At 26.2% G+C, this 27975-nt stretch overlaps 1 protein-coding gene across 4 annotated transcripts in view; it reads right to left on the bottom strand.

Annotated features, from left to right (window-relative positions):
• Nucleotides 1-27975, bottom strand: part of LOC136080747 (fibrillin-2-like) — a 177193-nt gene that overhangs the window by 114560 nt on the left and 34658 nt on the right. For all 4 annotated transcript variants that reach the window (XM_065797796.1, XM_065797798.1, XM_065797797.1 and 1 more), the window contains exons 3-6: nucleotides 20999-21121; nucleotides 19703-19821; nucleotides 16044-16107; nucleotides 15878-15967 (exon numbers count right to left, since the gene is read on the bottom strand). In XM_065797796.1, coding sequence (XP_065653868.1) covers nucleotides 15878-15967; nucleotides 16044-16107; nucleotides 19703-19821; nucleotides 20999-21121 — 396 coding nt within the window. The remainder of the gene's footprint in view (nucleotides 1-15877; nucleotides 15968-16043; nucleotides 16108-19702; nucleotides 19822-20998; nucleotides 21122-27975) is intronic.

Here is a 27975-nt window from a genome sequence, read left to right as displayed (position 1 = left end):
GTCACAGATTTGTATTTTAACAGGATAACAATCCTAAACATAGGTCTAAATTCTTCCGTAATTATATAGCAGCCAAAGAAAAACAAAATGAACTAAAATATATGGAATGGCCTCCTCATTCACCGGATTTAAATCCAATCTAGTTTTTATGGGACAAGTTAAATAGAAATATGAGAAAATGCAACCAACCAATAAAAAACACCTTTGGCTACTCATACAATTATGCTAGAATCAACTATCAACTGAATCATTGCAGAAATTTATTGTAAGAATGCACAAAGTATGTGCTGCTGTTATAAAAGCAAAGGGAAGATACTTTGAAGAAACCAAAATTTAAAAAATACTGAATGATTTTTAAAATGTCTTTATATATCTTAATTTTGCTGAACGAATGATTATTTTATTGTAAACAATATGAGTAGTTGAAAGTTTGAAGATTTAGAAAGTCTATTTTTTTTAAAAACTATCAAAAATATACTTCATGATCCGCAAAATATTCTCCTATTTTGCTGAAAATATGATTATTTTATTATAAACAATATAAATAAACATCTATGATAATAAAAGTCTTAATTTTTTTGCATGTATATATATATACATGTATATATATATATATATATATATATATATATATATATATATATATATATATATATATATATATATATATATATATATATATATACATGTATATATATATATATACATGTATATATATATATATATATATATATATATATTTATATATATATATATATATATATATATATATATATATATATATATATATATATATATATATACTATATATATATAATCTATATATACATACATATATATCTATCTATCTATCTATCTATCTATCTATCTATCTATATATATATATATATATATATATATATATATATATATAATATATATATATATATATATATATATATACATAAATAAATATAGCAAACTGCTAATTATATTTAGTATTCAAAAACTATATGTCATCTAAATCGATCAATAAAAGTAATTATTTTCTGCAAGTTAGTTAAATGCTTCACAAGTCATTCTTTCCAATAAAAAACATATGATGCTCTAGAGTTACATCTTGCACTGTGCAATAGAGGAAGTTTATGCCATTTAATTGTTGCTAATCTTTTTTGATTCTTGTAGTAACAAGAAGCTTCACAAAACTCATAAAGAAAATATCGGCGATTAAGATCTTGTTAGAATAAATGCAACTTTATATACATTTATGTACATTATTAATTTATATCAAAAGAACACTGACTTTTTTTATGTGCTCTTTGACAATTTTTTTATGTGCATCTCGCTGTCCTAGGTTTACGCCATCAGCCATCTCGCCGTCCTAGGTTTATGTGATAATTAGGCTCAGCTTCATACATATATAAATATTTTTTAAAGATTTTCATAATTTTTAAATAAATCCTTTGAAAATTTATAATCAAAACAAGGAGTTAGTGATTTATAATTTACAAAACAATCCAAAACATGTTTTAAAATGAGATTCAGTATATGATACTGACATCCTAAATATTGTGGTTTAGTAAAGCCTCTGGTTTCCATTTCATTTTGTATTTTTTGCAACTATACCATTTAATCTTCCTGTGTTTACTGCTGTTGTGTAACAAAATCATTGTAATACATTTCCATGCATCAAAATTATTTAGCAATTTTTTTAAAGCTTCAAAAACATCAAGGGATTTTCTACTTTCACATTTAACAATTCCTAAATTGATTTTATTATTCTCAGTTTGATGTATCACAACTTGGTATTCAGTCTTGTTTATTTTCTTTCCATCAAAATGTAGGCAGGAATGTTCTTCTTATACTATTTTATTAATAATGTTCTTCTTTCTTTCCCCTTGCCTTTTAGTTGATCTCCATACTCCTATCTGACTTAGAGTTTCTATTTTAATTCCATTTTTATATAACTTTTTACAAACTCTAGCTGATATATTTGTACTTAATGATTCAGTCATCACAAGATTAGATGCTAACTTGGTTCTATTGTATACTCTCTTTCTTGATTTTTAATTTTCACTGATTTGAAATTGTCTTGGGAATCTAAATCTGAACCACTTTCTTCTGATGCAGTTACTGATGCAGATGCAACTACTAACTGGAAAATGATTTACTTTGCTAGTCGAACTTGTATCTTTTGCATTACAAACTCTGACTTTTGAAGGATGCAATGACATTTGTGTGTTAGTACTGCAACCAACTTTTCCTAAACTTAATAATTGTATGTTATAAAAATTTTTATCTTTCAGACTAAGTCACATGTCCTTAATATTGGTGATATCAAAAAGATCTCCAATAACAGAGCATTCTTCCTTTTTGCCAGACTTTTTAAGATATTTGTCCTGTTTTTCTAGAACCTTTTAATTTTTTCTTTTAATTGATTTTTTAGAATTACTTGGAAAGTTGAGTTTGTTCTATAATTAACATATTTCAACAGCAACTAACTTTACTCTTTCTTTTCTGCTTTTTTCAATTGATGCCAGGTAGTTGTAACATCCAATAATAAAAGGTTTTTTTTTCATTTTTAATAAAAGGTAGACTAATTGATGATGTTATACGTTTTTCAAATAATCTTAATTTTTTGTCCATACTCTTGAATATTTGTCAACAACAGTTTTGTTATATTTATTTGACATATTTGAAAAATGCATAGATAATATATGTTAGTAATATTTTATGTTTTGATATTATTTTTATAAAAATACTTTTCTTTAAAAATTTACTGTATTAAATATAAAATTAATTAAAAAGACATAGAAATACAAAAAATACATATTATTGATTAAAACATAAAACACATAAGTACTAACTATTTTCTGTATTTGTTTAATATTTCATTTCAGAGCAACATATTGCACAACATATTGCACAAGCACAAAAAATAGAACTTAGGTGTGTTTTACTCTTTATATCTTATTTAAAATCAAATACTTCAAAAATAGTCATAAAAACAACACAACAATTTTAATAAAACAACTTTTGTGTGGGCGGGGGACATTTTTTAACTATATTTGATATTACTATGAAATTTTAATATCAACTATCAATTTCTCAGGTTTTTAAACTATGGCCAATTAAAACTGACGAAAGTTAAAAAAAATCCTAATCCTAATGTATAGGTTATATAAAATAATAAATATAATACATATATATATATATATATATATATATATATATATATATATATACAGGGTGTTCAGGATAAATTTGACATATTTATAATTGATTATATTTTTTTGTAGATTAGAGGTATTAATACACACTACAGGTCATTTAAAAGTTTGAACCCTTCTTCATTCATTACAAGATGACAGAAATGACGTGAAATGAATGCTGCATCCTCTGGATGCTTGTATGAGTAGTAGCAAATGTCTTCATTGAGTGCAAGCTTCATAGTAGAGGATGCAACATTTCACGTGACAAAGCCCGAATTCCAATGCCAGGGTTCTTCAACACCTGTTCCTGCAGACTTGCAGGGAATTCTGCTGTACGAACGCAATCAGATTGTCTGCTAGGGATCATTCTTCTTACTACATCCTCGTAGTCACCATTGCAAGTCTCTAGTTCATACCTGATTGTTTTTACTGTGTTCAGGGAGCATTGGGCAGCAGTCATAATATCCTTATTTTGATGGCCGGCACGAATCATCATGATGCAAGTTATTCTCTTCCATGATTCAGGTGGGTTCCAGTCATCCATCCTTTCTGACATCTTGTATATGAATGAAGAAGGGTTCAAACTTTTAAATGACCTGTAGTGTGTATTAATACCTCTAATCTACAAAAAAATATAATCAATTATAAATATGTCAAATTTATCCCGAACACCCTGTGTATATATATATATATATATATATATATATATATATATATATATATATATATATATACATATATATTAACGAAGAAAAAACAACTTTTTCTATGGTACTTTAAGTTTCATGCCTATACGGCAATCATCAGCCATTGAATACAAATTCAAAAACAAAAAAAACCGCTAAAATTACAAAATACTAAATATATATATATATATATATATATATATATATATATATATATATATATATTAGTAGAAAATCACTTAACAAAAACTTTTTCCATTAAACACTGTGTTTCATCAACAAAGATTCATCAAAAATGAATGATCAAATTAATAAAACTTCAATTTATACCAAAAATTAAATTACAGGAAGTTGCAAATGCCTTAACTACTGTAAATTTTCACACATTTGTGGAATTTGCTGACACTATTATAAAAAGAATTCTTTAGAAATGATTACTTATGCTATTTTTTTAAATGTTTTTTCAAAAAGGGTAGTTAATGTAAATATTATTTGAACTCATTTATCTTTATAGTTTTTAAGGAGAAACTTATTTTCGTGCCTACATTTAGAAATTAATTCCGATCTTTTGTTTATGCTGTATATATATATATATATATATATATATATATATATATATATATATATATATATATATATATATATATAGCATAAGAAATCGGTAACTAAAATGAAAACAAATCAGTTGTCTGTTCGAAGGCAAGTCACAAGTTTTAACTCTTTTTGCATGTTTTTTTAATGATTTTTCTTTTTTGCACCAAAAGTTAAATATTTTAAAATTTAAATTAATAAAAGAAATTGGTAATTCAGATTAAATTATTATCAATTGGTGATCCATGTTAGACAACTTAATAATCATATTGGTGTATCCATGTTAAGTTAATTTAGTTTCAGAAGCAATGCAAAGAGATTTTAAAAGATCTGTTGTAACAGTTGACAGCTTTTTAACATAAAAAACTTTTAATGGTGGAATTAAAAGAGGTTTAATTCATCCATTAAAAGCATTAAACCTATCTTTTATTGCAATTGTAGCACATACAAATATTTTATTGAAAATATTATACATTTTTTTTGGACATAATTGCTTCTCCATGTTTTACTCAAGTTCGTCAAAGAATACCTTCCTTTTTCTTTCTCTTAAAACAGATTCTGTTAAAAATTTTCGTTCTACCTCCAAAATAGAAGCAAGTTCTTGTGCAGTACAAATAATAGTCAAAATTTTCCTGATTAAAATTTTCTATTAAAAAATAATCGTTTTTTCCATTGGTTTTAACCCTTCTGAAATATTTGTTAAAGCAGATTGAAGTTTTTTGCTTGTTAAATTAATTTTGAATAATACTTTATGAAAAATTATGAATGAATTCAAAAAATCAAAAATTGTTATTTTTAAAGCAATAGGTTCTGCTGTGTTTTTTGCATTTATTTTATGAGCAATCAAACTTCAGCATTTCAAACTGAAGAGTTCTAACACTATTGATACAACTTGCCCATCTTGTATCACTTAATGGCCTAATAGTTAAAGATGTACACTTAAATTGCAAAATTAACCATCTTTTAGTAGAGGCAGAAAAAAATTAGAGAACTTGATCAATGATGATGAAAAACATCATAATTTTAGATTAACAACAACAACAACTACTAGATTTGATTACTGAAGCTGGTATTTTATTTTAAGGATATTAGCCTGTATTGACTACATATCGAACTAGTATTGATATTTACTCCTGGTGTATGATGTCTGATGTGCAGTCAACAATGACTGAAAAATATGCGAGTTTTTTGACAAAAAATTTTACTTTTAATGGAATTGTCAATCAAGTCACTCTTGAAAAAGATATTCATTCTGAATATCTTTTTTGAGAGTGCAAAGAATATGGATTTCGTTTTGCATTCAACAAATGGGTTTCCATAACTTGATCAAATTCAGCAAGATATTCTAACATTTTTTAGAAAAGTTCCATTATTTTCTTGATAAACTTTTTTATAAAGTATAATTCGAAAATTTAAATTGATGAAAATCATGAATAATAATAAATTTTAAAACAAATTTTTTTTTTTTGAGTTTTAGTTTTGTTTTAGTTTTGATCATACTTCATTATTACTTTTTTATTTATTTGTGTGTATATATATATATATATATATATATATATATATATATATATATATATATATATATATAAATATATATATATATATATATATATATATATATATATATATATATATATATATATATATATATATATATATATATATAATATATAGATCAGTATATAATGGGGTCAAATCATTATATTTCAATCAATTTGAGGAAAACTTTGTGCATCACCATCTCTGATTTTCCTGATTTTTACATATTGATTTGTGCATTATGTAGATAGGTTAAATTTGAAATTTCAGACTTCCAAGTACAACAGTTCCGAAATTATAGCCTTAGAAACATGTCACAGTAACCCCCTCAAATTACAAATGGTCAAAACAGACTACTTTAGAGCTGTATAACTTTTTTCTTACTTTCAATAAGTGTCTCATTTTTTCTAGAACTATTTTCTGGATAGTTCTCTCTTTTAAAAAGTCTTAATAACTTGTATTAAATTAGAGAGAAATTATAACCTCTTCAACTGTGGAAAAAATCCTAAAATTGCTAAAATATGCCAAAATGAAGCTAACTGTAGCATTTTTCTATTTATCCACAAGTCTTTACAGATAAGTTTTCTGATTAGCTACTACTAAGAAATGGGAAAAATATAGGCAGCTTGTTGCAGTTTAGAACTCAAATATATCTAAAAGCAAAATGTCTATTTGCCTAAAAAGTCAAATTTTCAGCCATTTTGAGTGGCTTGCAAATTTTTCTAACACTTTGTTTTTTAATATTGGCTCAACCAGTTTTTAGTACTTTAATTAACTTTTGTTAATGCCCTTTTAAGACCATAACATCGTATATTTGCTGGAAAACCTAGCACTCATAGTAAATGTAACTCACTATCAAAATTTGAATCTTATGGTAAAAGCATGAAAAAAGCAATGAAGATCTAATGATCTTAACTGTATATTCATTAGAAAATGAATCATGTATTTTTAATGTTAGAAAATGAAAACATGTATCTTTTAAGTTTGTTAACCTTCCCTCCCCCTCCCCTCCCTTGATTGATGCCATTCCCATCCCCCAGGGATGTTGCCATGGACCTTTGGAAATAATGGTTTATAGGTTTTATTTCTTCTTTTTTTAGGGTGTCATACAGTTTCAATGCTATTGCAGATTGTTCAAAAGGTGTCTGTTACAAGACTGAATGGCTACATCAGAAAAGTTTTTATCTGTATCACAATACCACTGCATATTGCCGATGTAATGACAACCAACTTTCGGTGTGATAACTGAGTTCCAACTATATAAAAAAGCCTTTGTATGAAAAAGTGAAATAAAATCAACTATACTTTTTAATTTATAATGTTGATCCAGTTCGAGCAATACAATTCATTGATCCAACATGACGAGTTTCAAGATGTACAGCTCATTGTGCATAAATCTTGAACAATAATGTGCACTGAGTGTTTTGAAGCTAAACATCTTACCATTTGGTAAGTCTTCTTCAAGATAATGAACTGTCAGTTCAATCAATTTTTGATAATCAGCTTGTAAAATAGAATCATAAGCTTGTGAGAAATAGAATCCCAAATGTCTAGTAGTATTTTAATATTGGCTCAATAAGTCCATTATGATTTCCACTAAATGCATCCCAGACATGAGGAATATGCAGTTTGTAAACATGATGACGACAAGCTGCCCACAACAGACCTACTTCCTCAATGTATTGTGCATCCAGTTTTTCATATAGTGTAATTAAAAGTGGTGTCAAAAATGAGGGCAATCAAATAACCTAACCATTTCCACGAAAAAAAAACACTTGATGAAGGCATCTTTCTGGGTGTGTCCAGTAGAATTGATAATTACACGGATGTCTAGAACTTTTTTGTTTGGACCGTTTGATGACCCTTCCCAACTGCTCGCCAGAATAACAACATGCTCTTCTTTCTTTCCTGCATATACAAAAAATGTTTGATTAAACACTTTAGTATTTTTTCAATATTTGCAGACACTTAAAACAATGAGCTATTAATAAATTATTCATTCATTTGTCAAAAAATGAAAAAAGAAGTTTTGAATCCATGTAACCGAATGGATTAAGAGGGCGCTACTCCTGAATTTTCTCCTATATTTTGGCACCTTCTTTTTCTCAATCTACCCTACGGTTACAATAAACTGATGATCACAAAGTTGGAAAATGAAGCTCCAACTTTGACAACTTTTGCTTCAACTTTTAATCTTTTTCACTGAGGCCTACTTGTAAGAGACATCATTAAATGATTTTGTGAATGTTGTAGGATAAATTTGAATAGCAACAGATAACAATCTGGTTTTTTGGTTTTGGTTGGAAGGGAGTGAAAACTTCAAATTCAGACTCATCCGCACTCTTCTTGAGGATGTCTTTTATCTCTTTATAACTTAGAGCTGTTCTTAGATTTGTTCTTCTTTTGCTATGCAAGAGTTGTGTTGCAACTAATCATCGAAACAACCTTATTGGAGATTAAAAATACAATACTAACTTAAAATGAAAACAATTACCTTAAGTAAACACAATACAGCAACATGAGTGAAATAATGCATAAAATTACCTGTGGATGTTCAGTTTTTACTGAACCAACTTCTGCTGGTTCAGTAAAAACTCCCATTCCTCCTTCCACGTTGCAAGTTGACATGTAACGGATGACAACTAAAAATCCGGACAAAAAGAAATTGTGCACAAGTCTTATTCAGTTGTTTAACTTTGCCACTTCATTACATTATCAAGTAGTGTATGATTCAAGTAATAATTTTACTTCTAAAGAGAAGCTTCTTCGAGAACGTGTTGTATATTTTTATGAACACCATAAAGCGTTGGCAAAATGTTTACTGTAGAATATTTTTTGAAAGAAGGTATATCGAAAAGTACAATTTACGATATTTTAAAATGTGGTACTGTTGAAAGAAAGCAAGGATCCGGACAAAAACCCACAATAATGACCAAGAAAAATTTGAAGAAGTTAAAAACTCGATTTAACAACAAAGATGGCATTAGCCAGCGTGATGCTGCTAGAATATTTGAGTGTTCCCAGCAGTATATCAGTCAAAGTCAAATTACTATTATAAGTAAAAAAGATTATTGTTATCTTGTGAGACATTTTGGTAACAAAAATTTCATTTTGGATGATGAAAGTTATTCTACTTTAAGTAAGCCCCAAATGCCTGGTAACAAAATTTATTACACAGACGACTCTTCTGTTACACCACCTGATGTTGTTCAAAATGTGAAGCAAATTTGAGAAGAAAGTAATGTTATATATTGTTGTCTCCGACAGAAGAATTTTAGAGCCATTTTTTAAGGAAAGTGGTCTAGCTGTCAACCAAGAAGTTTACAAAAACCAATGCTTAACTAAAATTTTAATCCCATTTATTAATAAATATCATTCAGATGATAAATACATATTTTGTTCCAATAAAGCATTGTCACACTATGCAAAAAGTGTTACTGAGTTCCTCCAAAGCGAAAATATTCCTTTTGTACCGAAGAATGTTAACCCCACCAATCTTCCTCAATGTAGACCAATTGAAGATTTTTTTGGAGAACTAAGTTCTTTAGCCTACAAGGGTGGTCGGAAAGCTCGAAATATTTCATAACTCAAGCATAGAATTAAAAAATCCTTGAAAGAAATGGACACAACTGGTGTACAAAAAGCTTGCGTGAACATTAAAACAAAGTTGCGCAGAGTAGGATAAAGGACCCTTTGTGGAAAACCATTAATTTTATTGTATATTTTAAGTTGTCATCAATTATATATTAGCCATATAAAATTGTTATGAATAAATTATTTCATTAAAATTAACATTTCTTCTCATTCCAGATTTCTAGTTGTCACCCATTAATATGTAAAACACATCATGTGGCTGATGAGTTGATTCATTGATTACAAAAACTGGTCTCGTTTCTTTTTTGGACAAATTTTTGTCTTCTTCAACACACCTCGCCATTATTTAAAAATTGCAATGACTTAAATAATAAAAATACTCGGTACACTTGTTATCTGGCTTAACTGGTAAAAGCTCTATTACAAATTTCTTGTAATTCAATCAAGATATCTTTGAAAACGTTTTTGGTCAACACTACTATTTTTTAACTACCTTGCAACTGTGGGTCTTGCTTTTTCTGCTGAATGATTTTTCTTTTTTATTAGAGTATTTCACTAGTTTTTGGTTTTTTAAGAGAACAGATCAATATTTTGGTGATCAAAGACAAAACACAGTACAAGCAGCGCAGAAGCATGTGACTGAGTTACTTACTAACTCAGATACAAGCGGTATCTCAGTTAGTAAGTAATCAAAATATGGAGCAAATTACTTTAATGACATTAAAATAATAAAAAAAACAAATGTTTTAAGCCTAGCAATTACAAAAAACTTAATTGCTTGTGTAGTAAGTATATAAAAAAGTATGGCTGAACGGCGAGTTTAGAAGTGATGTTTGTTTAAGAATAATTAATTGATTGAAATAAGACCAAACTTTTTTATTTAGGCACATTTCTTTCTAATATATAAAATCTTTTATGAACACACTTTTATATTGTCCTTTTAATGGTTAATAATAGGCCTTGTTAAGAAGTATTATGCTGCTCGCATTTTATGTACGAAATAGCAATTTGTGTACACGTTTACCAGTTTTATGTTCAGCAAAAACTTTATTATGTTGGAATATTTAAATTATCTTTTAATATCATTTATGCAACCCTTGGAATTAGCGTCGGCATTTGGCAACGCCGACCTAACTGCCAACCTGAAAGTGTTTGAGGTCGGCAAAAAATTGCCGACCTCATTTCTATGTTTTATGGTCAGACCTTTGTATCAAATAATTTTTGCCGACCTGATGCCGACCTCTATAAGATTAAGCCATATTGTAACTAAAAATTCAATACGACATTAAAAATCATCTAAAGTCTTTATCTTTATAAAATATTTATAAAATATTTTTAAATTAAACAATACTTTTATAAAAAAAATTATCAATGAAATTTAAATGTTATTTAAAAAAAATTTCAACATTCATTCTAAGATCTATCTAAAAACTTAATAATAATTAAATAAACTTTTGTTAAAAAGCAATTTCAAAACTAAAAAAATCATCTTTTCAAAAATTTATTACATAAAATTTGCTAATAAAATTCTCTAGATTAATTTTGCCAACAGACTTGATTATGACTTATCCAGCAATGCATTTATATACAGCAATGGATTCATTCAGAACTCTGTCTCATTAGATTTTTCTCAGTTTTTCAGAGTTTTGGAGTTCGAGAGAAATCGAGAAACTTCAGCAGAGCTCTGACAAAGTTTTTGAAAAAAATCGTTTTTTTACTGGTAAAATAATTAAATTCTTAAATAATTAAATTCTTAAATAATTAAATTTTTAAATAATTAAATTTTAACTGGTAAAATAATTAAATTTTTTCTGTTGCTGTTACAATAATTATGAGTTGTTTTGAAAATGAAGGAGTTATCTTTAGAAAAAAAATTTTTAATGACAACCTAATGTGACGTCACAGTTGGCAGAGCATTTTATAATATAATTTAATTTAAAAAACAACCAAAAATAAAAAACAAAAATTTAACAATAAGCTAATTTACCTAAAAGGTAAATGTAATTAAACATTAATTCAAAGCTAATTTAAAGCTAAAAGTTAATTCAAAGCTAAGTTATTTAATTTAAATGAATTAAAAACAAATATCTGAGGATTAACAGGTGACAAATGGCATAGCAATAGAGGTAGAAGATAATATAACTTTAATGTTCACCACGACTTCACGTATTGCTTAGCAAAGGTGAAAATGCTATCTCTGTGTACTGCTGAAACATTTAAAAAAAATTTTTATAATGGAAAAGTTAAAACAATTTGGCTTAAATAGTGATATACTGCAATTAAAACTATGGATGGCTGTTGGTGGATGCTGAAATTGGGTATATTTGCCATATGGCCATATGGCCATATTGCCATATGACCATAATTAAGTTACTGTATCAGATCTGCCAAAATTATTCAATTCATTTTAGTTTTTTTTAAATTTAATATACATTAAAAAAAGATTGTCAGGAAACTGTGGACCGCAAAGAAATTGAATCAGGTATTGAAGCATAAACAGAAACTGAGCAGTATTTTTGAGATGATAAAAAGTAGAGGTGTCTTGGATAACATTTTTTTCATTATCCAACCAGATATTGAATACCCGGATATTTAAAAATCATACGGCCAGATAATGTAAATTAAATCCTAAAATATATATTTTATTATGACAAAATATTACCGTGGTAAACCATCAAATTGGCAAATTTTGTTTGGAAGCTTTGTGATTTCACAGGAATTTGCATTCCATGTGGAAAGCAAATAAACAACGGATGTAATAAATCTGGTCAGAAGTTCTTTTCCAAAACTCCACTGCATAATCACACAAAAAATTTCAATGAAAATTGTATGGAGAGGAAAAAAATTTAATATTGCAGGCTTGGACAGAAATGGCATGCAATTGCACCCTGTAACTGACCATACGAATAGTATTTTTTCTTTACAATTTGACTGTGGCAGTTTTAATGTTTTAACAATTTAAATGCTATAAAAAAATTGTTATGTTAAAATTATCTTTTAATCGTTGATTTTTTCTATATTACTATTAAGTTTTTATTTTACTTGAAGGCTTTAAATAAAATAAAAAAGTAATTATAGTGATTGTTTAAAATAAACGTATTTTGTGTAAATTAACAAATAATGTTATATTTAAATTTTTTTTATGTAGTCATGTTTTTTTTATGATAAATTTAAATATAAGAATTTGTTTGAAAGTATTTTTCCATGTCTTTCTGAAAATCTTTTGAAAGATAAGAAAAATATTTTTTTAAATACTTTAAATTATGAGTAGGTTAAATTAAATCTTCCGTTGCAATTGAATGATTTAATTGCTTTATTTTATTTTGTTTTTTTTGCAACTTTTTGAAAAAAATAAATGTTTATAAATAATTTAAAAATAAATATAACACTTTTTAGTAATTTAAATACATTTTGTTCATTCATTGAACAACTATTAGAAGTAATTTGTAAAAGTGTTTTGCATAACTTTAATGAAACTTTTCAAAAGATAAATTTTTAAGTAATTTATTTAAAACACAATTAAAAACGTGAAAAAAAGTAATAACGCTTTGAGTTTGTTTAGTTTTATTTTAGTGCTTACATATTTTCTTTTTCTTAAGGAACTTCTTTTTTCATTTTTTTTTTTTTTTAATTTTCTTCCTAGTTTAAGTTAACTAGCCAAGCCAAGCTAGCATTTCTTTTTTCAGTGCATTTCTAAATTGTTAACTAAACATCTAAACAGCCGTGGTCAAGTTGTCAAATAATAAAGTCATTTGCGTGGTCAACAATAGTGCTCGCTTGCACGCTACTCCTGTCCAAGCCTAATATTGAATTTTCTTCAGCTACACAAGGAAATTCAAAATGTATTAAATTCTGATTAAGTCTTCATGGTAAAAACTGCTCAAGGAGTTGATGTTTTCTTTGATCACTCGATTGAAGAAAGAAATAATGACGTTTTAAATTATTGGAAACATTAAGAGAAGTTTCCACTGCTAAATGAGTTAGCACAAAAGTTACTAGCACCACTTGCATCCTCTGTATTTTTGAAGTTTGTTTTCATTATTTATGAGAAATAGCGATCAAGAATGCTTCAAAATGGAGAAATATTAATTTCTGCACGTTAAGGTAAAAGAAATATAAACGAGTGACAAACTGATGTATTTGTTGCACATATATAATTTTAGCAGTATTTTAATAATAACAATATTGAATAGAAATCATTAACATTAGATTAATTAAAAGTATAACATTTCTAGATTTCTTTCAGTTTTTATACAACATTAACATGAAATATCCAGTATATAAAAAACCGGATAAATTTATTATTCAGCCAGATACCGAATAATACTCCTATTCAGCCCATATATCTGGCCAGATTATCCAGGCTGAATAGGAGTATTATTCGGTATCTGATATACACCCCTAATAAAAAAATTTTTGGATGCTTTTTTTTTACTGCTTAAAAGGTGTAAAAAAAACACTCAAGAAACTAAACTGCCTAAACATGTTAAATGACATTGATTTGGATTTATTGAAATCACTGTCTGATTTATTGGAAGTCATTGCTGCTGCTCCAGTTCGCTTGGAAAAATAAAATACAACACTTTTGGAGTGTTAAGGAAACATTAGTTAGCAAATTGAAGATTGTAAAAACTGACATCAGTTTTAAATTTGCAGAGGCATTAATCTCTAGGTACGAAAATTGTAAAAACATTGTATTGGTATCCAATTTTTAAAAAAATAAAAACCACAAACTTTTTCATGCTTTGAAAAAAGATATTCCAGTTTCTGCTGCAAAATTATTTGATCTAATATTTGCAACAAAAGAAAATAGTCCCCGACCAAAGTTAGATGAGCCTGCTAAAGGCAAACAAAGAGAACCATCACAATCACAATTTTTTAAACTATATTAACAAAAATTATTGATAAAATCTAAATTCGGTTTTTGAAAAAGATTCCATTTCCTATTAACTAATTTTTTAAACAATCTTATTTATAACATTTTTTTAAACGCATTTAATGTAGTATTTTTAATTGATTATAAACAATTTATAGAGAGATTTTAGTTACCAATAAGGTATTCGAAAATAAAATTTATGTTTGTAAATAAATAATGTCAAAAAAATTTTACACAATATTGAATTAATAAGTAACAAAAAATTTTAGATACATTTGTGAAAAGAATTCTTTTTTTTTCTAATTTTTTTCTAATTAAAATCAGGCACAGAAAAAGCTTTTGATAGCTGTAACTGGGAAATCCTGTTTGAAAAATGATTTTTTGAAAAAAAACTACCAATCTGTTTAGTTAACACTATCTCTTCATTGTACAACAATGGTAGTGCCACAATTTCATATTAAAGTTGCAAATCAAGTTCTTTTTTTCTAAAGCAAGGAGTAAGGTAAGGTTTAATTCTTTCACCTTACCTCTATAACATCTACATTAAAAACCTTTCCGAAACCATTAAAAATCTAGACATTGTTGGCACATCTATATATGGTAACTTTTCTGGTGTGATAGCATATGTGGATGATATTATACTTTTAAGCTATAGCCTTTTAAACCAAACATGCAAACACCAGGCCTGGGGTTCACATGGGATACCAAACATTCAATTTTCAAATAAATCAACTGCACATATATATATATATATATATATATATATATATATATATATATATATATATATATATATATATATATATATAATTAAAAATAAACAAACTATAAACTGGAAAGAGAAATAAAAACTAAAAAAAATACAAAACTTAACTAAAAAAATATTAACAAATGATAAAATGAATAAAAAATGAACCAGAAAAAAATCCAAGTTTTAACATTCGATATGAGAAAAATTATTAGCTTTAAACTATTAAATTAAATTTTGAAATTAAATTAATCAAGTTTAAACTATTAATTGAGATACTTCTAAAATAAAAAATATATTAGTTTTGTTCCTTTATTTCTCTGGTTTATCATTTTTTTTATTTCATCATTCATTAAGTTTGTTTTTCTTTTCAGGTTATTTCTCGCTAAGTCTCATTTTGCATGATTTAAAAAAAATTAAAAAAAAAATTTATTAAGAGAAGTGTTTTTTGAATCTCTAGTGTTTTGTAATTGAAAATCATGGCCAAGTTGTCAAAAAAAAATTGCATGCATGGTCATATAAGAGATGCGATTGCATGTGCCTCCTGAGTAGGCTTGATAGATATATATATATATATATATATATATATATATATATATATATATATATATATATATATATATATATAAACAAAATAAAACAAAAAAACAACCTCCAAAAGCCCATCCATAATTTGTGCTAACAGCGGTAGTAAACCCACATCGGTTCTGACTATATAATGATGAACATGATATAATTTTACCTAAATTTAATGTTATATTTTTGTAAAAATTAAAGAATTAAAATTGTAAATTGATAGATTACAAAAAAAATTTTACCGTCAATATATATCACAACAGAATCCATATATATTGGATTATCACTATTATAAAGAAAGGAGACCTAAAATTATATCAAAAAAAGTGTTAAATATATATATATATATATGTATATATATATATATATATATATATATATATATATATATATATATATATATATATATATATATATATATATATATATATATATATATAGATATGAAAATGTAGGTTTAAAATAATAATATATTAGGGGGTGCACTGGCTAATAGAAAACTGTAGAATTTTAAAAAATTTGAGAAAAATCATATTTTGGAAATTTGCCGATTTCCTTGACACCCAGGAGGTGCAACAGCGCCACTTTTTCACTTTTTTATAGTAGAAGTTCCTTAGTAGGATTAAAAAATCATTTTCCTGTTTTTTTACTGAAAAACAAAGTACAAAACAATAGAAATTTTCAAAAGATATCTTATAATACAATGCATTATAAAACTTATACTTCGGGTCTTATCTTATCTTTGTGCCAAAGATAAAATACATGCCTAAGATTTGTCCTAAAGCTTCCTCCAATAAATTGATACAACTTGTAGAAGATATTGCTTCTGCTGTTCATCATTGGTGATTAATTTGTTGTAATCTTCAATCAATTTCACTCCTCTTTCAGCAATATCATTAACAACTTTCATATGTTTCACTACATTATATGCCTTTAAATAACCCTCATCAAGAGGCTGATCTTCTACTGGTTTGCTTAAGAATGCTGGAGACAATCCAAGTATACTAAAAAAGAATTTGCGTTAGTTGTTACAAAATCTTCAAGCTGCTTAGATTCAATAGTTTTGATATCTATTTCTGTCTTTTTTTGATATCTAGTTTTGACTTTTGCTAATTCTTCATTTTTACTTTTGTAGCTGTCAAGAATCTTGAGGAGACTGAGATCATTTTGTGGAGCACTTACTACGCAGGGAGCCAAGAACCAATGCTTAATGTATATTGCAACAGAAAACAGACAAATTTTTTTTTAGTTTTTTTTTTTTTCCATAGCTGCTATTTTAAACGACCAGAATTTCATAGAATAAATGTCTTACACCATCCAACATGCTCTGTAATTAGCCCCAGGCTTCCTGAATTTAATTTAATCTTTGGAGTACTGCCAAGCAATATTAATGAAAGTTCCAATAAATCTTTGTAATTGTTGCGAGGGTGATCTTCTTCAAGTTTTTTTAGTTCAAATTGTATGATTTCTTCTTTTTCTTTTTGTGGATAATTGTCTAATTTATCAAATGAAGTTTGATCAATATTACTCCAGTTTTTTAAAGTCTTCTGAATAAGTAAATGTCAGTGCCTGATGAAGCTGACAATGCTGTGGATACCAGTGCTTCCAACACAATTTGTAAAGGATATGATGTCAACAAGTGATTTGTTCAAGTAAGACACAAGCTCCATTTTACAACTGGTGTTTGATGAAGTTGTGTCAAAGCACATACTTTTTAAATTATCTGTCAGATTTCATTCAATGATTAACTGATGCATTGCATTTGCAGTCTTCTTTTCTGTACTAGTCTTTTCAGTCTCCTTTTGTGTATAAAGATCTAATTTTGGCACTCCAATTGATCAACTCCACTGCCAGATATTAGGACTGGCAACCAATCTACAACCTCATTCCCAACAATGTCTTCAAGTAGTTTGCCATCTTAATGAACAAATTTTCACTGAAATTCTGTATTGATTTTTGTCTTGTCCTTTGTATTGATGAACAGTTAACATAGTAACTATCTGGATCTTCGTCCATAATGTTTTTTTTTTTCATGAAGCGCCTCCTTTCGATTTTGATTCCTGTTCAAGATTTATAGCTTCTTCTGTAGATACAAGTAAATTACTGCAGGAGCTGCTACTACTTGCAAGAATTACTGTTGCATCTAATAAATAGGATTCACGTGATCTTTTCATATACATTTTTTGCTGCTTCTTTGCAATTTCGATTCAATGTTTTTTAGTCTTATCAACTCCCATCATTTTTCTCTTTCAACCTTCCCTTTGTAACTTTAGAAAATCTCTATCTTCTTCAATAGTTATTAACTCAATGAAAAAACTTATTAAAACAATGTTTTTGATATAGTTCATAAAATTATTTGCATTTTTATGAACTATATCAAAAACAGTTTCCAGTTTTTCTTTCCATGTATTCTCTTTCTCAAAGGAGAACTTTGATTTTTTTCCTTTGCTTTTCTTTATATATAGTTTATTTAATTTCTTCACAACATTGCATTTCTAGGAGTTTGGTATTCATGCTCTCTTCCACAACTCGAATACATCATTATCAGTAGTCAATGCTTCTCTGTCAGTTTCTTTGCAAACAAATTTTAAAATATATAAATTTTCAATTGGCCGATGCACCCTCTAAATTTTACACAGAGTGTTTTTATAACAAAATAAAACAATTAAGGGGTCTCTTAAAAATTGAGATGATTAATAAATGAGAATATTAATAACTGTGTCAATAAATATTTTACAGAGCTCAACACAAAGTAGAGCAAAAATAAAAAAATTTTATCTGGTAATAACACCTCAACCAACCAACAACGCAACTGCCGACAAACTTCACAATGACCTTTGAAAGGAAAACGCCTCCAAAAAAGTATAGTATACAGCTGTAATGTAAAAACTTCACCACACGATAGTTTCAATTATATTCAATTATATTGGACTAAAGACTGTTGGTACAAACACAAAAACTCATTCTATTACAAGAGATGTATGTATATATATATATATAAATATATATATATATATATATATATATATATATATATATATATATACACATATATATACACACACACACACACACACACACATATATATATATATATATATATATATAGAGAGAGAGAGAGAGAGAGAGAGAGAGACAGACAGACAGACAGACAGACAGACAGAGAGAGAAACTTTAGAACAGTATCTAAAGTTTCTCTCTCTCTTACACTTGATATATTTATAAACTGTTACAAAGGTTATATTCATCAAGATGGATCAAAATGATGAAAAACAAGTTTGACAAAAAAAAATAGTATATTTTCATAAACTGCTTTACAAACTTTATGTGAAAGCCTAAACCAGCCAACTTTAACAAAACTGTCAATAGAGATTAACACTACAATGAATTAAAATAAAGGGAAATATTGCACATTCTGGGCAAAGAAAAAGCATTGCTAAATGAGTGTGAAACTCCTGCTGAGGAGAGGAATAGAAAATAATTGACTCATTGGGCAGACCAAATGCCATTTGGTCTTGTCATGTTTTGGTGGCTTGTATGAATGTCTACAAGACATCAATACAAGCCACCAAAACAAGGCAGTGAGATAAGAAAGGTACTAAATGTGTAAAAAAAAGGGGTTCAAAGTGTGACATTAGCTCATTTGGACTAATATAAATATGAGTAAAGATACTTTAATGCATCTTGCATTCACAAAAAACTGTAATGCTATAACTCTAAATAATATTAAACTTAAGAAACCAAGACATCCATGATACTTAAAAGACAACAATTTTCAAATAATAACTTTCAATTATTAAATACAAAAGCATCTAGATATTTTTTTATTAGTGGAACAATTTTTAATGTATTGTTTTTTATAAAAAAAAAATTAAAGAAAAATGTATGTAAAAAGGATTACCAAAAATGCAGGATATTGAACATTATTTACACTTTTGGAATACATATTCCATCCATTGTTAGTAATTGATAAACTATATTCTTGAAGTAGTTCTAAATTTATCTTTAAGAACCGAACAACTAAAACAAAAAAAAATTGACTTTTTGTAGGAGTATATTTGATTTTTAAAATCAAATAGCTAAGATAAAAAAAAAACATTAACAAGTTAAAAAGTATATAATTTAAAAATATATAAGACAGCTAAAACAAAAATTTATGTGTTATAACAACTATATAATTAATTATTTTTGTGGTAGTATAATAATTTTTAGAAATTTTCAATAAATAATATAAAAAATTAAAATTAAATATTACTTCTTTTTTTTTTTTGCACTTTTAATAATTTAGAAAACAAAATAAAAAAAATTTGATCAAATGAAAGTCTTCATTTGGTCAAAGTATCAAAAAACTGCCATCACTTTGAACAAGCCTCTAAATATAAAGCTTGGTAATATAAAGCCTCTAAATAAAGCTTGGTTGAACTAGAAATTTGTGAGATATTAATTCAGATTTTGATTTAGTACAAAAAATGGGTGGATTTTCTAATAACTAAATTTTTTTCTCTTTTGTCAGTTATAGTTTTACTCCTTTAATATTTTTTTCATTTTTGTTAGTTTCACTCCTTTAATATTTTTGTTAGTTTCACTCCTTTAATATTTTTGTTCTGTTTCAGATTTTTTTTTTTAATTATTGTTCCTATTTCTTTTTTTAAATTACTTGTATTATTATAGTTTATTCTCTTTATCATTTTCTTGTCCTAATATTTTTTAATTTTATTTCTTTATTTTATTAAGGTGTCACTCCATTGACTAGTTTTTAACTATACAAGTGACACCAAACCTAATTTTGTAAATTATAATTAAATTTGTAATTTTTTATTTCAAGGTTAAATAAATAGGTAAAAAAAAAAAAGTTCAGTTTAAGTACCCTGTCAAGTCATTAAATTAAGTCTTAAAAAAATAAAGGTAATTTTTTGTAATAATTAATAAATAATAAAGTCATAATTAAAAGACAACAAATAAAAGTTTTAATTATATTTTTTAAACTAGAACTTTTAGAATTTACAAGAAAAAAATTTATTTTTACTTTTTTGTGCATTTTTTTTTTTAAATGACAAAAACTTTTAAGAAAAGAAACACTTAAAACCTTTAAAAAGATCAAAAGAATAAAATAAAAGATGTAGATAGACATGGGCATGGCCAAATATTAAAATTATATTACGGGCTAATATTTAAAAAATAAACACAAATTTTTTACTCAAAACAGTAGGTTGAAATGAGTTGGCGTAAAATGTAACAGTGATAGTTCCACCATAATATGCCAATTGTGGTAACAATAGCTCACTGTTGATTCCCTTTGCAGATATCGCCCAATCACCATCTAAAAACAATCGCTACTTAAAATCATTCTACAAACATTTTATTGAATTTTTTTAACAAACAAAGGAAAAATTTAACAAATAGTTTCAAAACATAAGAACTATAATGGAATATGAAAATTATAAATATATTTTTTAGATATAACAGTTATTTCTACTTGTAGATAATAAAAATTATTAATACTATATTATGTTACAGAAGGAATACCATTGAATACAAAATAATAAATATCATTATTACAACAGCGATATCATACTACAACAGCAGGAATATTATCAAATTATGAGTGGTATCAACAAATGAATTATGAGTGATATCAACAAATGAATTATGAGTGGTATCAACAAATGAATTATGAGTGGTATCAACAAATGAATTATGAGTGGTATCAACAAATGAATTATGAGTGGTATCTACAAATGAATTATGAGTGACTAACAAACGTGTTTAATTATTACAAATATGTTTAGTTATTACATAAGAAAGAAATTTACAAACGTTTTCAATATATTATTCAACTGTTAAAAATATTTTAAACTTAATTTTATTTTAAATAATCAATATATTAAGGGATTGCGGTAGTGAAAAAAGTTGGTATTATATTCTGGTCGCATTAATAACCAGTCACTACCAAAGCTATGATATTGAAATTGAAAGTAAGTTTTTTAAATATCAACACTTTCAAAAGTTTGGTATTGAATGGTATCTTTGAAATTGTTTGATAGTGTAAACTTAAATTATCGCCACTATCAAAAGAACCAAACACCTCTTTTGGTTAGCCCGCCTACAAGACAAAATATACTATCTTAAATGATTGTTCATATTTTTTAAAACACTCCACCCTTTTGAAATTTTTCAAAAAAATTAACATTTTCAAATTGGTCTTTATTTCCCCAGAGACAAAATATGTATCAAGGCTTGAACAAAATTACATTGGTTTTTTTTTTTTAATATTTTATTAATAAAAATAAATATAGTTCAAACTCAAGTCTCCAACACTTGTAAGAAATACAAACAATAAATTTTAAAAAATTTATACAATATTATAAAAACCCATTTGACTATTTTTTTGAAGAATTATAACCAATACTTAAAACAAACAATTAAAAGAACATGCTATTTACAGTATTTAAACCCATTAACTTTACAAACACTCCACTTAATCGGGAAAATATCAGTAGCAATTATCAACTCTTAAGATGTCACTTTCTTCAAAACAATAAAACAATGTTAATTTCACAATTAATTTTTTTAGACAGACCTGTAAATTTTATTTTTAAAAGAAATAACCTCTGCAAATAAAATTTAAACCATAAAAATATTTGAAAATTAACTATTTTATGAAATTTACTTAATGCAGTAGTATCTCTCTAATTTGAATTTTATGAGGAAAAATAAAAGTTCAAATTAGAAAGATTTTCGAATTATAGATTTTTCTTAAACGCATTTAACGGTGACTTTGCATTTAATCAAATTATGGAGGTTTACGAATTAGAGAGACTGTACTGTATAACTCAATTTTAATAAAAATTTTAATGGAGAATTATTTTAAATTAAATTTACATAATTCAATTTTAATAAAATGTCAAATGTTCAGGTAAAATTATTATGCTGTTATGTAAAATTATTATACTTATTATGAAGTTTTTTAATTTAGGACGAAATATTTTTAATTAACTTTTTGGTAATAATAATAAATACGAATTTCAAAAAATTCGTATTTATTATTATTACCAATTTTTTTTTTTTTTATATTGAGTTCGATAGTGGCAAAAGGGACTTCAGTAGTGATGAGAACAATTTTCATTATTGGAAAAAATGTTTTCACTTTTAAACACTTGATATTGATATAGAGTTTTTTGATATCACGCTTTCAATATCATTACTACTGATAGTTCGGTGTTTTTTGATACTTCAATAGTTGGGTAGTGATATCGCAATACCCTATAATATATTATTAAAAATAAAATTCATTTGAAATTTATTGTGAAAATTATCTAAATTTTAGGAAAATTTATTTTTCATATGTATTTCTCTTACAAATCTATATTGAACTACAATATATGGTCGTTAACTACAATATATGGTTGTTAACTACAATATATGGTCGTTATGCTTTTGTTGTGGCTTTTCTTAGATCTAGAGGAGTTGGGTTCTATTTAGAAACTTCTGTTTTCAAAACAAAATCAAGTTTTTGGACACATGACTAAATAACTTTTGCCTGAAGACAATGCATGGAGGAAACATGTATGAAAACATCAAAACTACTAATTTCAACTGTAATTATATTGCAGATTTGAACTAAATTAGTGACAGTAAAATCAATTATTTAATTTTCAGTCTGTTTCACCTTCTGTAAGTTTATCAGAAAGAATGTCTAAATATCAAATAATTCAAATTATATAAAAAATATTTCACAGGAAGTTAAGAATTGTTATAATTAATTTTAAAATAGCTGTAGTTATTGCAACCAAGAAGTTAAATGCAGTGGTGTTTAGTATGTGGCCACAATTAAAGAAGCCTCCTCGACTGTAGTGGTCTTCTTGGCCTTGGGGAGGTGAATGAACAATTTAAAAAAAAAGTTATATTAGCAACATTATTTTTTCAAAAAAAAAATTGTGAAAAGAATTCTTTAGAATAATAAGTTTTTTTTGTTTACTTGTTTTTATAACTTTTTAAAAGGTACTTATTTTTATGTCTGCATTTAGATATTGATTAAATCAGGTTTTTTGTTTAGTAAACTTTCTTAATCCAAATGGGAATAGATTCATACTCTTTCAGCAAAAATTGTAAACATTTTTTTGGAAATATTATTATAGGCAGGTACAGTGTTTAGAATACACCAGTTTAATTTAAAATTGATATTTTTTTAATTATCGATTACATTTTGACAGCATAGTCTCTTTTAATTATTTTTTTATGTTTAAAAGATTGTGATTTACATTACAGCTTTTCCATTTGCCTTTGGTTAAGGCAATATACTGTTTTTCGGAGTAATTTTGTAAGGAAACCATTCATATGTGAATAATACTTTTTGATAAGCATTTTCCATTCATAGCGCAGACAATTTTTTGCTTGCAACTACAATTTTTAGTAATTTTTTTTTTAAGAATTTCATATTATTCGATAAAACATTGTGGCCTTTTATAATTCTTTCTTTTTTTTTTTTTTTACAGGTATAGCTTACCTTTGTGCAATTTTTTAGAGGAAATGAAATGTTTGCCTATTAATTTTAAAAACACTTTTTCAATATATGTTGAAACATTTTTGCTGTACTATGAGTTAAACCATATTTAAAACTATATTTTTATTTCTATTTTACTTTTTTGCAATTTTTTTTTCAAATTTTGGCTCAAAATTTTTAAACCTGTTAACTTTAAGAACTTCTTTATACACACATTTAGTAGAGTTAAATTTTATAACTCTACTAAATGTTTTATAAAAAAGAGTTTCAATTAGTCTATTCTAAATGGAAATTTGTTTTTAGATTTGAGGGAAGTGATTTGAATTTATAATAATACACAATAATTCATCATTTTGTTTTTTATAAGGCTTATAAGACTTTTACGCGAGGTTAAATGTGACATCAAGAAAATGTTTAAATTAGTGTTGATTTCAATTTGGAGCCAAATTTTTATAATATTTTTTCTAATTTTGTCAAGTAAAGACCCTAATTTTTTTAGCATTATTATTAAACTATTATTGTGATACTGGCCTAATTGATTAGATTGAATTGTTTCAGTTAGGGAATTCAAAAAAATTAAACCTTAATATTTGTTGTACTTCTGGGAAAAAACTAATTTCAAAGATATGTTTTTTTATACTTTTCTTTCATTTTAGTTTTTTATTTATCTAGGCACCTGTTTAATTTTATTAAATACTTTTTAGTCACAGTCACACTGTTTTTAGGTTCACCATAGGTAACTAATTTTTTTTTATCTGATGTTGTTTTGGGAGACAGAAGGGTCAATTGTTTACTGTAATTTTTTTCACATAAACACAATACTAAAATTAAGAAGTTTTTCTTTACTTTATTCAATAAGAACCTGTCTCTTACAACAATTTATATAAATTTATAAAATCACTATAAAAACCAGGGTAAACATATTATAATTACGCTTAAACCATACAAAAATATTTACAATAATTATCAATTAAAAAACCACTTAAATTACAATTTACTGGACATTAAAGAATTCTCAAGCATTTTAAATAATATAATCTAACTCCTCCTTGATCTTTAAGGGTCATACAATTAGTAATTAAAATATTTTTTAGGCAAACATTGCTATTGATCCTTTCGTTTCAAAAGCACATCTGTTTCTTGAAGACTATTCTTGGCCTCATTGCGCACTTTCCTTGCTTTCCCAATTTTCTTTAACATTTAAATTACCTTTCACCCAACACACAGGCAATATCTTCAATTTAATTCCCTCTAAACCATATCAGTTTGCCACTAGTTTTTCGCACACATAACCCCAACACACAGACCCCATTATCGCCAATCTGTTAACCTTCTTCAAATCATGTTTTTTTAAATGTCAAGCTTACTTAATTCTCTTAAAATGTCAAATAAAGCAAAAAATCATAATGAATACAGAAAATCTGCATTAGTTGCTCAAAATCTCCTTGTTGTTCAAAGTCAAACTAGATTGTCAAACCGGGATGTAAACAAGCTTGCATCAACCCTAAATATAGCTACAAAGAACTGTGGGAAAAAATTTCCAGACCTAGTTTGATTTACTAGGTAAACATCTTTATTATTTGTTTGTTACTTCAGACATTTCTGACGCAATAAAATGCAACACCTCAAGTTTAAAAAGACATTTTACTTTTTTGTAGCGAATTATTGTGATTGATTTTTTTCCACCTTCTAGACTAACTGGAGCTCTGAAATAAGCATTTCTGAAGTGCTGATAAACATGTATATCAAAATTTTTTCCAGGGTCCAAGACACCAGAGGGGGGCTGGGTCAAGTATCTAATTATTCTTTAGTGGAATCTTACAGTAAATTTTTCACTACTTTATAGACAAACTGTAGCTCTAAAAATTTTAGCATTTGTGTAATCTTGATAAACATGTGCTAAAGTTGTTTCCAGGGCAGACTACCTGAGGGGCCATAGGGCCAGGGCACCAGGGGCCTCACCCACTTTTTTTTTTCTGACTTGAACAAATTAAAAATAACTTTGAAAATGTTGTCTTAAAAAATTTTTTTGTTTTGTTTTATTTGATTACAAAATAAAATACAAAAAAATAAAGTGTCAGTTGTTGTTTCTGGTGCTCTTTATTTTATATTAAAACTCATCTGTTCTAAACGACCAGAAAAGTTTGTTAAAAGGGTCATGCAGTTTCATAAATGTCGTTGTAATGAAATGCAATGACACTGTATTTACACAGAATAAACTCAAATTTCAATGTATAAATGTTAGTTTGCTGATTAGTTTGAGAACTTTAAATACCATAAAATGAAAAAATGCCTATTATATAATCGCACAAATCTACTCTTAATGTAAAACTAACTTTTAAGTTGCATTTCAAATTAAATTAAAAATGAGAAACCAATAGTAATTAATATAATTAAAGCAACTTAAACACCATGGTAATAAAAAAAATAAAGTTATTGATTTCTTTTGTTGTTTTTTTTGAATGTGAAAGATAAATTTTTGTCCTTTTAACAAGGTTGTTTAATTGTAATAAATTTGTTAATGTTAAAAATGTTAAGAATGAATTTAATAGGTAATAAATTACTTCTATACTAGTGTAATGACATGTTTTATTATTACTGTTAATAGTCTTTATATTATAAAACAACTTGATGTTAACATTTTAGAACTAAATATCAATTAAAATAATGATTTTATAAGGTGATAATTTTCTTTTTTTTCGATGTAATTTTATGGCAGGATGTTTTTGTTTTTTTTACTGTTGGATATTAAATAATTAAACAACTTGCTGTTAACATTTTAGCATTAAAAAGTATTAACTTTTTTCAATTTAAAAAGTTTAAAATTTTACATTTAAATTTTAAGTAAAATTCTGTTAAAATCATTATTTTAGATGAATCATTGTTTTTAATCTGTATACTTGAAAATCAAAATTCTTAAAAACATATGAACTTTAAATTAGCCAGGTACAAAATTTTTAAGTGAAAAAAATCAAATATTTTTAAAGTTATGTTACTTGAATACTCTAAAGAAACATTGCAATTCTGAGGGGAGAAAAGGGGCGCAGCCAATATTTTGGAAAACTGCTAAAGCCAATGTATGTTTAGTGATGGCAAAGTATGGCCCCCTAATGCAAAAATTGGACATATCTCTTGCAAACTAAGATCGTTAAAATAAAAGAACTTTAGATTATCTAGACAGTCTAGACGAAAGTTTAAGAGAAAAAGTAGTTAATTGGTCAATTAATTCAGCACACTTTTTACTGTTATTAATCTATAACTTTTATACCTAATGTAAAAGTTACAATATTTGCATAATTAATATAAAGCTTTTTAAATTTGTATTTGAAGTTCTTTCCTCAACTTTCAGACTAAATAATGAATTTAATTTTTTCATATGTTTATGATTTAATTCTTTATCATAGGCCATAATAAATCATATTTATGTATTTATATATATATATATATATATATATATATATATATATATATATATATATATATATATATATATATATATATATATATATATATATATATATATATATATATATATATATATATATATATATACAGTAGAATCCTGTTAACTCGGACCCTGGATAAGTCAGACTTTTACTAAGTCGGACAAATTTTCAATTCCCCTTGAATTCTCTATACATACCAAAAGCTTCACTTAACTCGGACATTTG

The sequence above is a fragment of the Hydra vulgaris genome, chromosome 05 (genome assembly GCF_038396675.1).
Source record: "Hydra vulgaris chromosome 05, alternate assembly HydraT2T_AEP".
NCBI lineage: Eukaryota > Metazoa > Cnidaria > Hydrozoa > Anthoathecata > Hydridae > Hydra > Hydra vulgaris.
The sequence above is the reverse complement of the archived record's forward strand: the minus strand, read 5'-3'. Positions and strand labels throughout refer to the sequence as shown.